Below are 13,946 nucleotides of genomic sequence, written 5' to 3' on the forward strand. Positions count from 1 at the left end.
TTTGTAAGTTGCAGAGAGTCACTAATTTTTTTGTTTATATGCTTTAAAAACTTCTCATAACACATATCCTTTTTTGGTGGAGTGTGATGAACTGTAAGAAAGCCAGCTAAATCTCAGTCAATTTTTAGCAAGGTTGAGAAATTCTCCTTACCTGATTCTAAAGTAGTAACAATCATTTCAGCACTTGACTTCCCTTCTACATATGCAGCACTAATGTTCCCAGTAAATGCAGTGATCACTACAGAATACCTTGTGAATATTTCTAAATCTTTAATTTCTATGGTTTTATTTTCTTCATTTGACTTGATGAAGGATATATTAAATTCATCATTATCTACCTATAGGAAAATATAAGTAAAAATTAAGGAAGCAGCACTTGAAATCTGAATTACTAAAACATAATAATACAAAGCTACATGAGATGTATTTATCTAGCCAAATTTGTATTTATTTATTTTACAATCAGATTGCCCTGGGAAATCTAAAGTGCTATTATAACAGTTTACTAATTATTAATTATCTTAATAGTTGAAAGTAAAAGAAAAAAGCCCAACCAGCCAACCATGATTAACCAACCCATTAAATAAATAAGCAAAAACCATCTTTGCAGTCAATGAAACTCTACTTTTGACTCCAATATTTTTAAAAGAAAGCATAGAGGTTTTGGTACCTAATCACACAGGGCTCAAATCCCAAACTGGCCACTTATAGCTCCTGTAGTATTTGAGAAACCACCTATACAGTCTAGTCTTTCAATGCATGTAAAATTGTGCTAATAACAACTATTTACAGTGTTTCATTGAGATTTAGAAAGGACAAGTCTAAAGTAGCTGGCATATAGATTTCAGTATTTTTTTCCACCATTGCCCACAAAAGGAAACACTCTTTGTAACATAATTAAGAAGATAAGACTGATAGACATAAAATATATATATGTATCTTATGACTATAACACATTTTTCAGAAATACACCATCTTTCTGAAGTACACTTTGATCTTTTCTGCTCTTTTTAATTTTATTCCACCTCATTTAAAAATTCTGATGATGACTGCAGTTTGAAAAACTCTGATTTAGCACTATGCATAGCACTGGATAGTAATGAATTGTGGATGTCATAATTATTAATGTGCATAAATGAGTGTCTTCAGGCATATGAAATGTAGCTATAGGATTTGTTCAAACATAGTCTGTCCTTTATGGAGGTCCTGGCCTATTCACTCCAGATATTAAACATAACTGAACTTGCTAGCACTAAGTAGAAGGGCTTTTCCCAAGATAACCACGAGAAAATTCAAAATCCTCTCATACATACTACTCTCAGGTACCTTAATTGAAACACTTAAAACCAGGTTTTATACACAGTGAACACTATTAAGTCCATTTTCAACTTGACCCTCCCTTATAACTTTGAAATATTTTTTGTTTGGTTGGTTGGTTCAATGTATTCTTTTAATGCTCTTTGCTAAGAACGTATTTTATTGATAATATGGTGAAACACACTTATTGATTTGCATATGGTATAACTATATTGTAAATATTGTCCTGGAAACTCATTTATAGAGATGTTTTCTGAGGTAATGTAAATAAAATTAACTCGAATTTTTTTTAAAAAAAGATGTTGCTATAAAAAAAAGAAAAAACAAACATAGTAAAAGGATGATATAAATAATGCTATCGTTGTATACAGTCAAATAGATCATTCCCACCTTAAGACAGAGCAGTGGACAGAAATGCCCCATTTCTCGAAAATGGAAGAAAAACAAATCAGCATAGGAATCCTATTGATTAGGAATATACGCCACTGGCAGAAAATGTGTATTTAACTAGTTGTTAACATCTGAATATGACATAAAAATATGCTTTTTGTAATTTTCCTTAAGACTAGGCTTAATTTCATGCTGAAAAAATATTATCGAGAGGTGTGGAGATGGGTAACTGTTGGCCTCTGTAAAGGGGCCTGGGTCCCATTCATTGGAGCCCCACTCAGTTGGCTTCACTTTGACTACTGGTTCATGTCACTTGTCTATTATAGCTATTTGAATTCTGATTTTATAGAGGTGAGGTGACTTCCTCAGGGTTACTTAGTAGCACAGGTAGGATTTGAGTCCAGGTCTTTCAAGAGTCCATAGCATTCTACACTTCCACAAGGTCACTAGGTTTGATCTTACAAATTTAACTATTTATAAATTATACTCTTCTAATGCCTTCCATTAAAACAACAGCTAACAAAATATGACATGGCATACATATATTATATGTTTAAAAGTATTTAACACAATTTGAAAGGAATTCTTGGTCCTCAAATTTGGCAGTACAAAAGATCATCATTACCTTTCTTTATTAAACCCACTATACCTTTGTTGTTGTTAACTATTACTTGTCCACTTACTCAAGACTGAAATCACATCTTTTTGACTCATTTTCCTTCAATCAATTTCAAGTTTGTTTGCTCATATTGTACTTGATAATCTATTATTATAAAATGTCTTTCATCATTTTTGAAATGTTACTTTATATTCATTATCAGCAATTAGACTCTGGTTCTCCTCTTCCTGCCCCACTTCCTATTTTTTCTTCTCTTCCTACCCCATCTCCACCCTTTCCCGTCTTGTGTACCCCTATTCATTCATCAAGTCCCAGAATACATTTAACCTGCTCTATGAAGTCTCCTTTATCTTCTATGCCCCCCATAACAGGAACTTTAATTACTTTGTTAGCTTATATTCCCCACAAAACTTCATACCTCAAACTCTATAATTAGCTGTTTCTACTCCAGTGTGTACCACTAGGGTGTGAGCTACTTGACAGCAGAGCTTTATGTTTTTCATCCTTGTCTTAATGCACAGAAGCTACTCATAACAATTTGTTCAGTAAAAGAGTAAAAGGAACAATGAAAATGACCATAAATGCATTAATTTCCAGCAGAATCATCTAGGATGATATTTACATTTTATTAAGTTTGACAATTTTTGTTTACACTTTTAAAGTTAAGAGTTTTATTGGTGTGGCTAGTATTTTGTAGAAGACAGGCTGCACAATAAGTCCCAAGTGCAATGCTATGTATTCTTCCTTAGTCTGGGAACCAATGATTCTTGAATGTTGATAATTACATATTAATGAAATGAGCTGCAGACGTGCTTTATCAGAGTTGTTCACTTCTACATATCCAGCACCTAGCACAGTTCTGGTACATTGGAAGTATTTTAAAATGTGAGGAAGGAAGGAAGGGAGGGAGGGAGGAAAAGGAGGGAGGGAGGGAGGGAGGGGGGAAGGAAGGAAGGAAGGAAAGAAGGAAGGAAGGAAGGAAGGAAGGAAGGAAGGAAGGAAGGAAGGAAGGAAGGAAGAAAATACCTCTACTTAATTCCAAGAATCCTAAAGGAACTGTGAATTACTAGGTTCTGTCTGAATCTGTTCTTGCTATTGTTGATCTAAAGGAGTTTTGGTGAGGCTATATTTATGTTGGCAAATTTTATTTGCTATTCAATGACCTTCCCTTTCTCCTGTCAAACCACTGTTGATCTGTTAGTTTTAGCCAAGTGTTAGCTCTGTGAGAAGTTATTTACTGACTCTGTGCCTTAGATTTATTTTATGCAAAATGAAGGTAATAATGTTATATGAAAATATTGCTAGATAACATATAATAAGATAATGCATAGAAGAGACGAACATGTAACTTGTATAAAATAAGCAATTAAAATATTTGTTATCTTCCCATTCTACTCTCTTTCCCTTGCTCACTTTGAAACTCAGCAAGAAGGCTACAAGAATGAGATTACAAAATCACTTCTTAATATGTTTTATTTTTTCTTCCTTTAAGCAGAATTTCCAAGGGAGAATTATTTTCATTAATAAAGTGCCTTTCATTTGACAGAGTAAAGCTTTATCATTTTATAATTTGTTTTTAATGCATATTCCCAGGGCATTCATCATTCATGCTAATTATTTTTGGCTAATTACATACTAAAATCTTCACAAATATGCTCTACAAAAGGAACAGAAAATAGAGACTGAATTGGAGAAAAAATACATCAATAATTCTTTCAATTTTATTTTAATGATGACAGGTCTTTTGAGATAGAAGTATGATATCTCCATTTAAGGAATACTACAAAGACATAATAAAATTATAAAGTTGGACAAGAGACAGAGAGAAAGGAGGAGAAATCACTGTCATCCAATTTAATGCATAAGATGCTATGAGAAAACTGGGTTCATCAGACCCAGCAAAACCCAAGCAGGGTGCAAAGGAAATAGTTCCAGTCTTTATTCTGGCTAACGGTTCTGCATTATTGACATCATTGAGCATCCTATTTTATATGAAGGGTTTGACTTTCATGCCTGGATTTCCATCCAAATGGCTATCTACTCCCATTCAGTCTGTTCAGTGGCCTTTTATTTAAGTGTTGCTATTCCCCAGGGTGCTATCCTTAGGTTGTCATCTTACTTTGCACATTCCATAGTCAATCTCATTCACTCCTATAATTTTGACTATCTTCTAAATACTAACATTTCCCAAATCTGCAAATCCAGAATTTCTCTCCTGAGCTCCAGATCCATATTTAATACTGCCAATGGGTGTACTGACCTGGAGGACTGCCACATATTTCAAACTCAGTGTGTCTAATACTGAACTCATTCCTTTCCTCTACAGATCTGTTCCTCCTTATAATCTTCTGTCATATAACTTACAATCATCCTTAATTATCCTACTCACTCACCATCATGAGTTAGTTGATTTTTCACCAAATTCTATAGGTTTAGATTATTTTTCATTCTGTTCTCTTGCTACATTTCCTCTGTCCTCTTTCCTTGCCCTTTTATAGTTTCCTGTCTCCTTGCCTGATTTTCCACCCCCCCGCTCCCAATACTGCTTCTCAATCTATCCTCTACACTGCAACCATACCTATCTTATACAGTAGAAATCTGTATCACCAACTGGCACCCCACTGCCCTTAACATAAAACCCTAACTCTGTAACTTGTTATATAGTCAGCCTCTGGATCTAGCCTCATCTCTTAGAACTTTTTTTTTTTAATGCTATGGCCTGGGATTGCCAAAAGACTTGATTTTTCTTGAATGAGGCTTACTTTTTTATACCCCTATTCCCATTTACCTTTTATGTTCTGCTTCACTTATTTTTCAAGACTTAGCTCTGATGTTATTTTATCTGGAAGATATTTCTCCTAATGCCTTCTCTCTTCTCATTTTGTATTATGAACCACTTTCCACTGTATTGTAAACCAGATATTTGTGTTACTACCAATTTAACCACTTGTATGTGTGTATATATACATACATACATATATACACATTCTATACACTGATAAAACACATAATAATAATGTTACTAATATTTTATATTTATTGAGCATTTACCATATGTCAGGTAATGTTCCAAGTTCTTTAGGCATGTTAACCGATTCAGTCCTCATACCCTGTTTACTATTATTAATCTTTACAGATGTAGACATTGAAACACAAATAAGGAATGTAATTTTCCTAGTGTCTAACAGAGCCAAAATTCAAATTCAAATAGTCTGGTTCCAAATCTTGTATTATTAACCATTTTATACTGACTTTTACAGAAGGTAAGACATGCCTTACCGATTTGACATCAATCAGATAACATGTTGGTCCAGTAATGACAGCAGGTTCACTCCAGCTTATGCTGATGCTAAAAGGTGATGTTGCTACTACATGAACATTTTCAGGAGGACCATCTGGAGCTATGACAATAGAAAATTAATTATCTTGCTACATTAGAATTAGTACTTGCTACAGTACAATAATAGAAAAGACCATGAAAAATGGATAGTCATAATACATTAATTTTAATTTTACATTAATTTATACTTCACAGAGTGCTAAAGGCATTACCAAATATAAAGATCCAATTCTTTAAAATTAGTTACTCTAGATGAACAACTTCCACATAAAAACTTAATTAATTAAAATCATAAGTTCATTATTTTAAAACTTGAAATAATATTTTGAAAGAAAAGCATTATTATTGCTAAAGTGAACATTTTTAAACAAATATTTTTCTTTTAAAACAGTTAACCTAACAATGCTGTTTTAAGAAAACCCTTGCAGAAACGTAGTATTTGACTACAGAGAGATAGAGAAGCACAGCTGAAACTTAAAACTGGTATAATGAAAGTATACATATATTCTTTTACAAATGTAAATTGAGTTGATTTTATTGTTTTCACTGAGGGTGGAGAATATGAAATCGTTATTCAATTGTTCTGATCTATTATTAGAAATGCAATCTTCAAATATTTCTTGAATTCCTTATGACTCCAATTAAATTCTTTAATTTGTTCTACGTTCTTAATTTGTCCTACTTTGTTATTTTTTCAGTAATGCAAAACAAGAGACAATATCTTAAAAATGTTTCTGTTTAAAATCCTTATGTGTACAATTTCAATTTGTGAAGCCACTGGGAATTAGAAGAGATAATAGTATGCAGGGAAAGATTTAGCCACAGTTAATTTCACGCAGACATTAACCTAAGAACACTGCTGCACACACCTCTGTGCTCCCGGGGCTCCTAGTCAATTCTAATGATATTAAATATTGAGAGATAAGTATTTTCCAATCTTTTCAATTTTTAAATACATATGGGCAAACATTATTGGAAAAGTATTATCCCACTGATCCAGAGAAGATATAATCAGGAAGATAAAATATTCCTTTCCTCAAATAATTCATAACCTAGCAAGAATATAAGTTGTATGATCTTGGTCAAACACCAAAATGTTTGGACCTCAGTTTCCCCATCATATGAATATTTTATAGTGCTTTAAAAGGAATTATGAAAACAAAGTATGTAAAAGTGGCTAGTTCAGTATTTGCCACACTGTTGTCAATTATCAAGATACCATAAAAGATAAAGATAAGGGATAAATAGAAATAAATAACATATAATCTACAATGAGAGAGCAAAGTGATGATACAGATGGGGCAGCGTTGCAAGTAAAGATGCACAGTGAAGGCGGGAATTGCACTAGTCTTTGATAGATGAGAAGGATAGAGCAGGGTTGGGGCACTTCTATGATAAGGGGAGGATCACAGAAAAGCCACAAAGACATAAACAACAGGACCCACAGACAGATAGAGTTGTATTGCTGTAGAATTGCTTATCTTGGTAATGTTATTATTTTACAAGTAAAAAAAAAATATTACTCTACGAAGGAGTCAATAAACTTCACCAGATTTCCAAAGGGATTCATGGTACAAAAAAAGATTCAGAATCCCTCAATCCAAGACACAGAACTATCACAGAGAGACCAGTATTTATGGAGGAATAAAAATGAACAAGCCCAAGTAGTAATTTAGGAATTAAGCTAGAGAGTACTCGATTGTTATGTTAAAGAATTTGGAGTTTATTCTTTAAATAGTGGGATTCCACTGAGGTTTTTGAGAAAGGAATTATTTTTCCATTGATTTAGGAAGACAACTCAGGTAGCTATGAAAAAGTTAAGTTATTTGAAGCACACTGAGTGTAGATATGCTCTTTCCAAAAGGCCAAGTAAAACACGAGATCCTAAATAAGAATAGTGACAGAAGGGATAGATAGGAGGAGAGGAAACCTAGAGTCACTATAGAAAGATTAATAAAAAGAACTCAGGGAATAATTTGATGTGGGTGCAAAGTGAGACAGAGAAAGTAGTAAAAGCTAACTCATGCATTAATATTGGTGAAGTCTGGCAGTTCACAACAGCACATTCAGGAGCATACACTGATTTTGGTGGGGTAAGACTATGGTAGGAGATGATAAATTTGGATTCGTATTCATTGAGTTTGAGAACCTCCAGAAGTCTGAGATGCCTACCTGGCAAATGGAAAGATGAGCTTGGAATGAGGCAAATAGGATCAGAATGGAGAAAGTTTTTGTCTTTGTTTTTAAATTGCAGATAATTTCTTGCAAGTTGGGATGGTATAAATATGGGTAGTATATCTGGTTCAAGTGAATCACATGCTCTGAAGAGAGTCAAAAGGTTTATTTCAATACCAGATAGGTATAAGATGTTACTATCACTTGAACATGTCCCCTCCAAAATTTAGATGTTGAAATACAACGGCCAATGTGATGGTATGAAGAGGTGGGGCCTATAAGAGGTGATTATGTCATGAGAATGCCTCCCATGGTGAATGGGATTAAGGTCCTTACAAGAGAGGCTTCACTAAGCATTTGGATAGCTTGCCCTTCTGCTTTCCACTGTGTGAGGACACACATTCCTCCCCTCCACAGGGTGCAACCCTCACCAGATAAGCAAATCTGTCTGTGCCTTCATCTTGGACCTCCCAGCTTCCACAACTATGAGAAAAAAAACGTTTATTCTTACAAATTACCAAGTCTCTGATACTTTCTTATAGCAACACAAAACAGACTAAGAGATTAATAGTGGTGACAATCTTTAAACTATGAATAAGTAATTGATATTTAGAATATATTTCTTAGGCATATAACATTACATCTATGGAATTTAGGTGCACAACTCAATCCAAAAATATTTTAATAATAGCATTGACATATTTTAATAATAGTACTTGAATGTAACTATACAGGAATCTGGAAAATACATTTAAGGAAGTTTCAGTGAACAAATACCTTTGGAGTGACAAAGATACTCTTCCTATTTGTACTTCTGAAAACTGTACAATAATCTGAACACTGACACCCCATACTCAAAGATCCAGTTTTATATTGCCAAGAAAACATCCAGGGGAGAGGGTAAAGAAAGAATTGCTCCAGGATTCGATTTGATGAGCTAAGAGATGCTAATGATGAAGACAGAATTGGGTACACAGTTTCTGCAACAACTAAGGTATCAAGGAATCACACACATACCCTTCATAAACAGACATTTTCATTCTTTTTACTACTAGCTTTATGGTCCTAGGAAAACCACCTCAAATTGTAGCCTAATTCATTTAGGTAATTATACATAACAGATGAGAGCTATAAGAGGTCTCCTGCCATCAGCATAATTAATTGCTTGGAAAAATATAAATATAAGACGCTTTGTGGGTTTCAATGGCCTCTCTTCTGCCTCTGACTCTATAAAAGGGATGGGATATGAGCTCTGTATAATGTATTAAGGCTCCTTTATTATTAATGTTTTTTGCAAAATTTGACTTCCAGCTCTGTAAGAACCAGTGTGGAGAGAAACAATTTTCTGATTGGCCACACATTTCAAGTGGTATAAAACAGGAAAATATTTTAGAGTCCCCTTGTCTTTATTATAACCAAATGTTTAGTTGGCCTTGAGAATAAATTTATGCATTCATTGAATGAATAAATATTTATTAAGCACTTACTATGTGCTAGGCACTAGGAGGACAAAAAGTTCATACAGGTGATCAAGGTAGCTTTGGATCCATCCATGAAGCATCTACTGTTTAACCTTTTTCATTTAGCAACAGTTTACGGAACACCTATGACATACCAGGCACTTTGGAAGTGCTGGAAATACAGAAGACAACCAAAGAGACAAAGACCATCGAACTTCCATTTTAATGGAGAGAGATAAATAATATATATTAGAAAAATATAAATAAATGAATATATAATACACAAGTAAATTATATACCATGTTAGGAAGTATTATGTACCATGGTGAAAAATGAGACAAGGTCATGGGAATGAAGATGCTTAAGGGTGTCACTATTTTAAATATAGTGGTCAACACATGCCTCACTAAGCAGATAACATTTAAACAAATATTTGAAGGAGGTAAGGGAATACTGTTTGGCTGTTTGGAGAAAGAGTGTCAGGAGAGGAATGGCCAGCATGAAGACCCTGAGGCAGGATTTTGCCTGGTATGTCCTAAGAATAACAAGGACCACAGTGAAGCTGAAGCCCAGTTGAGTTGGAATGAGAGAATCCGAGAGGAAATGGGGCCAGAAAATGTAAGGCCGTTAAGACCAGCATGAATGTCTTCTTCTGTTAGGATGGCTATAGTGAACAAAAAGACAAATACCATGAAGTAGAAGGGGCTGTGATAGATTGTGATCCTTGGTATCTAACTCATACCAGAAAGATGGGCTAAAATTAATTATATCAAAAAGGAAAGATCATCTCCAACATCTATTTGATTATGTACCTCTGTAACATATACTACTCGATGCTGTTGGGACTATACTTTTCAACCTAACTCACTCTAGCAAGCAAGTAGAGTGGCACATTATTGTTGCCCAGACATCATGAAAAATGTATTGAGAATTTTCTGCAGCTAAGAAAGTTGTGAGATTTTTCTGCGTTACTTGTATCTGGAAAAATTTCTGTATCTCTGCTCTGTAATGGCTTCTTCGGGTCTCAAATGAGGACAAAGTGCAAAGTTTTCCCAAGGAAAACTTTGGCTTGTGAGTGTGTCTGTACGCCAGCTCAGAAAGAAATATAACGCTTTGCTTTCAACTTCTCTTCTTTCACAATCAAATGTCAACCCTGCAATCATTCCTTTAATACTAGCAATCAAATCCCTCATCAGGGAGTGTGTGACCCCAAGCAGAGGTAAGAGAAAAATGACATTCAAAGATCATTCACGACAACACATATAATCACCTACACTACTAAATATTTTAAGTTCCTTGCACTGATCAATCATTATAAAAAAGCAAGGTATTTAGCCCCTTGCTGAGCTATGCTTTAATGCCATTTCTTGAACTTTTCCCAGAATTGTTTCCCCTTCTTTCTTCCCTTTTTAAAAGAAACAATCACTCTAAACAATGTTTGCATTTTCAATAAAGTTCTTGATAAAATTGCCTGTCTTGTTATACAAGTTTCCTGTGTTGAATCCTTTGTCAAAAATTTCCTTCAGAATGTATTTTGTCAACTTGTATTCTTGAAGGATTAGAGCTCCTAAATCCAAACTAAAAAATAAAAGTAAACTTATATAACTGAATATATATTAATATATAATATATAACAATATGTGTTTCACCTGTCTGGAGCAATGAAAGATAACTGTTTGATTAATTCATAGGTAATTTAAGAGAAATATTTAGAACACCAAAATGCCCATCTATTATAAAATAGCATTTAATTATTTTAGTATTGTACAGTATTATAATATACTTATATACATATAAAATTATTTTAGGTATCTTTCTTATGAAATTTAACAAAATTCCCAAAACATAGAATAAAATATATCCAGCATTTTCTCTTTTATCACAGCATATAGTAAACTATTACTAGCGTCACATAAAGGTGGTTACAAAATTACATTTATGAATGACAACTACAAAAATAAAGGGAGCTGATGGTGGCAAAGGTATGAGGAGTTGAAAATATGCCAGTTTAAAAGCTTAGTAACTTATAAGCATCTTTGGGAGACTTTGTTTGTCTCCCCATAAACTGTCACATTCTGATTTAGGATTGTTTGTGAAATGAATCTAGTCAGTAATGGGCCAAGATATCACTATACCCTTTCTCTTATAAATCACAGCAATTTACGCAGTAGGAATGATCTATCCTTATTCTCTCATTCCCCATAATCCAATCACTTCCTCTCATAAGCACTTTCCCCCTGGTTTTCACCATAATGCATTTTCTGTAACTAACAACCATCATTTCCTGATTATCATGCTTCTATCCTTGCACAGGAATGTGGGTCTTATGTAGGTCAGGGTCGTCTTTCCCATCCATCTGTGTCTTGATGCTAAGTGTGTTAGCTGAAAGGTGAGTCTGGATAGACCATCATTTTGCCTAGTCCATATAAAAGTTTGAATGCCCCCATCTATGCCACTTTGTTTAAGAATCAACAAGTTTTATCGTGCTTAATACTATACTTTTAAAATAAGCACAAAGACTTATTTGTAACTTTGCCATCTGCAGATCCCTGTAAGTCTAACTTAATAGTGGAAAATATTCTAGAAAATACTCTATGGTTTTTAGTGTACCTCGTTATGATGACTTTCCTAGAAGAATAAACATAAATGAATAAATGGTTTGACAGCAACTCACAAAACAGAAAACTTCAGCTCTATATACCTGCAATTTAAATCATCTGCACAACTATTTGAATTTAAGTTCAGTATAAAGTTTATTAAAAGGGCCTACCATTCAGGGTGTTTTAGTTTCAGAATTTGGTGCACTAGGCTACCAGATTTCTAGTGACTGTCATCACTAAGTGAAGGGCTCTGTCATTTCTCAGCTATACAAATATTAATAACTTCAAGGACTACAAGTCGACTTTGACTCAGCACACCTGGACAAATTAGCACTGAGTGTTAGACGTCTCTCAGGACTAGAAGAAATCCAACTGGCTGGTGGATTCCTGTGTCTTAAGCAATTCAGGGCATCAAGGGCCCTGAAGAAGCCCTGCAATTGGATTCATCGTATTTCCACACAGCAAGAGTATCTCAGGACATATTCCTGTCCACTGGTTAAAACACTTTGATAACTGGCCATCCTTTTGTAGTTTGGATGTTTTCCTAGATCCCAGTGATTTTGCTGACCAAAACGCAACACCACTGTTGGTGTAGGAAATATTTCCTATCCTTTTATAAGATGTTAAGTGTGTTTTCTAATTAGATTTCCTAACAGCAAGGTGGTACTGCAGGGGGTATAGTACAATGGTGTTACAAATACTGCAAGCCTAAGAATTTGTCAGATTAGATTCATGAATACTAAGAATGATTCACGGATGTTCACAGTATTAGAACTCACTGTATGATCATCTTATTTGATGATTAAATAAGTTATTTTCTGACTAATTTCAGACTGGCTTAAGCTGGAAAATACAAAATACAAAGAAAGCCTCTCACTTTCAATACTGGCCATGCCAGGTAAGAATGAAAATATTCTAATTACTACTATTACTTTAGAACCAGATAATACATATTTTCTGAGAATAGCATCATGTTTATAAAACAAATTTCTACAACAGTGGTCCTCAAAATGTGTCTCCAGGCCAGCAGCATCAACATCACTGGGGAAGCCATAGAAAAGCAGTTTCTGAGGCACTACCCCAGACTTACTGAATCAGAAACCGTGAGTGTCGGGCTCAGCAATGAACAATCCTCCAGGTGGTTGTAATGACTGTAGTTCAAGTTTAAGAACCACTGCTCTATAATGTCGACATGCCATTTGAAAAAATAGTGACAGTGCTCTTCAGATTAGATGACCAATGATTACAACTCTTAGAAATAAAAGTGGATTGGAAAAGGGGATTGAATTACTCCATCTGTGAAGACTAGGGAAGTAGATGTAAAGGAAGTTTGGGAGCTGGTAATCAACATGGAAACATGTATCAAGCCATCAAATATTCCACAGACTGGTCTCCTACCTTTCATTCTATTTTAATTCTGGACAAACTATGAAGAGGGTTCTCCCTACTCACTTCTTCCCATTCCCAAAGTTTTTAGAATAACAGGTCAGCATGTTCCATTAGAGCATAAAATATCACCACTTTCATGCTACCATGAAGCTCTGCATTGGAACAACCTGGAATAATTCAGGTAAGGCCATTGTCATACTGGAGTCTTAGGGCCAGGATAAATCTTGCTATTTTCATCTGCTGTTCATTTGTATGCAGGCATAATTGGGGTAAAAAATATCTAGGATATCATTAAAGAAAAATAAAAATCAAGGGTATCAGAAACCTCAAAAGTATAATTTTGAGGTGTGTGTCAAAATTCTCACTCAATTTGTTTTGGGAGATGATTGGACAGTTGGATAGCTTCTCTATGTCATATCAGTTAGTACCTCTCCATCTCTTGGTACTTTTCTACCACCCTGAGGCTTTGCTCAAGTCCTAGTCAAGATCTAAGAGTGCAGACTCTGTGCTAGAAATAAAGACTTATGAATGAATCAATGTTTTAAGTACTTAGAATAGTACCAGCACATAGCAAACACCCAGTAAGGTATGTCATTGCTAATATTCTTAGCTGTGCAACCTATGGCTCTCAATTGATTTACTAGGCATGAACAAAA

At 34.5% G+C, this 13,946-nt stretch overlaps 1 protein-coding gene across 1 annotated transcript in view; it reads right to left on the reverse strand.

Moving 5' to 3' along the window:
* PTPRQ (protein tyrosine phosphatase receptor type Q) overlaps positions 1 to 13,946 on the reverse strand; it is a 211,279-nt gene that overhangs the window by 68,886 nt on the left and 128,447 nt on the right. The window contains exons 27-28 of the mRNA XM_030821837.1: positions 5,606 to 5,727; positions 152 to 338 (exon numbers count right to left, since the gene is read on the reverse strand). Coding sequence (XP_030677697.1) covers positions 152 to 338; positions 5,606 to 5,727 — 309 coding nt within the window. The remainder of the gene's footprint in view (positions 1 to 151; positions 339 to 5,605; positions 5,728 to 13,946) is intronic.

The sequence above is a fragment of the Nomascus leucogenys genome, chromosome 10, assembly GCF_006542625.1.
Source record: "Nomascus leucogenys isolate Asia chromosome 10, Asia_NLE_v1, whole genome shotgun sequence".
Lineage (NCBI taxonomy): Eukaryota > Metazoa > Chordata > Mammalia > Primates > Hylobatidae > Nomascus > Nomascus leucogenys.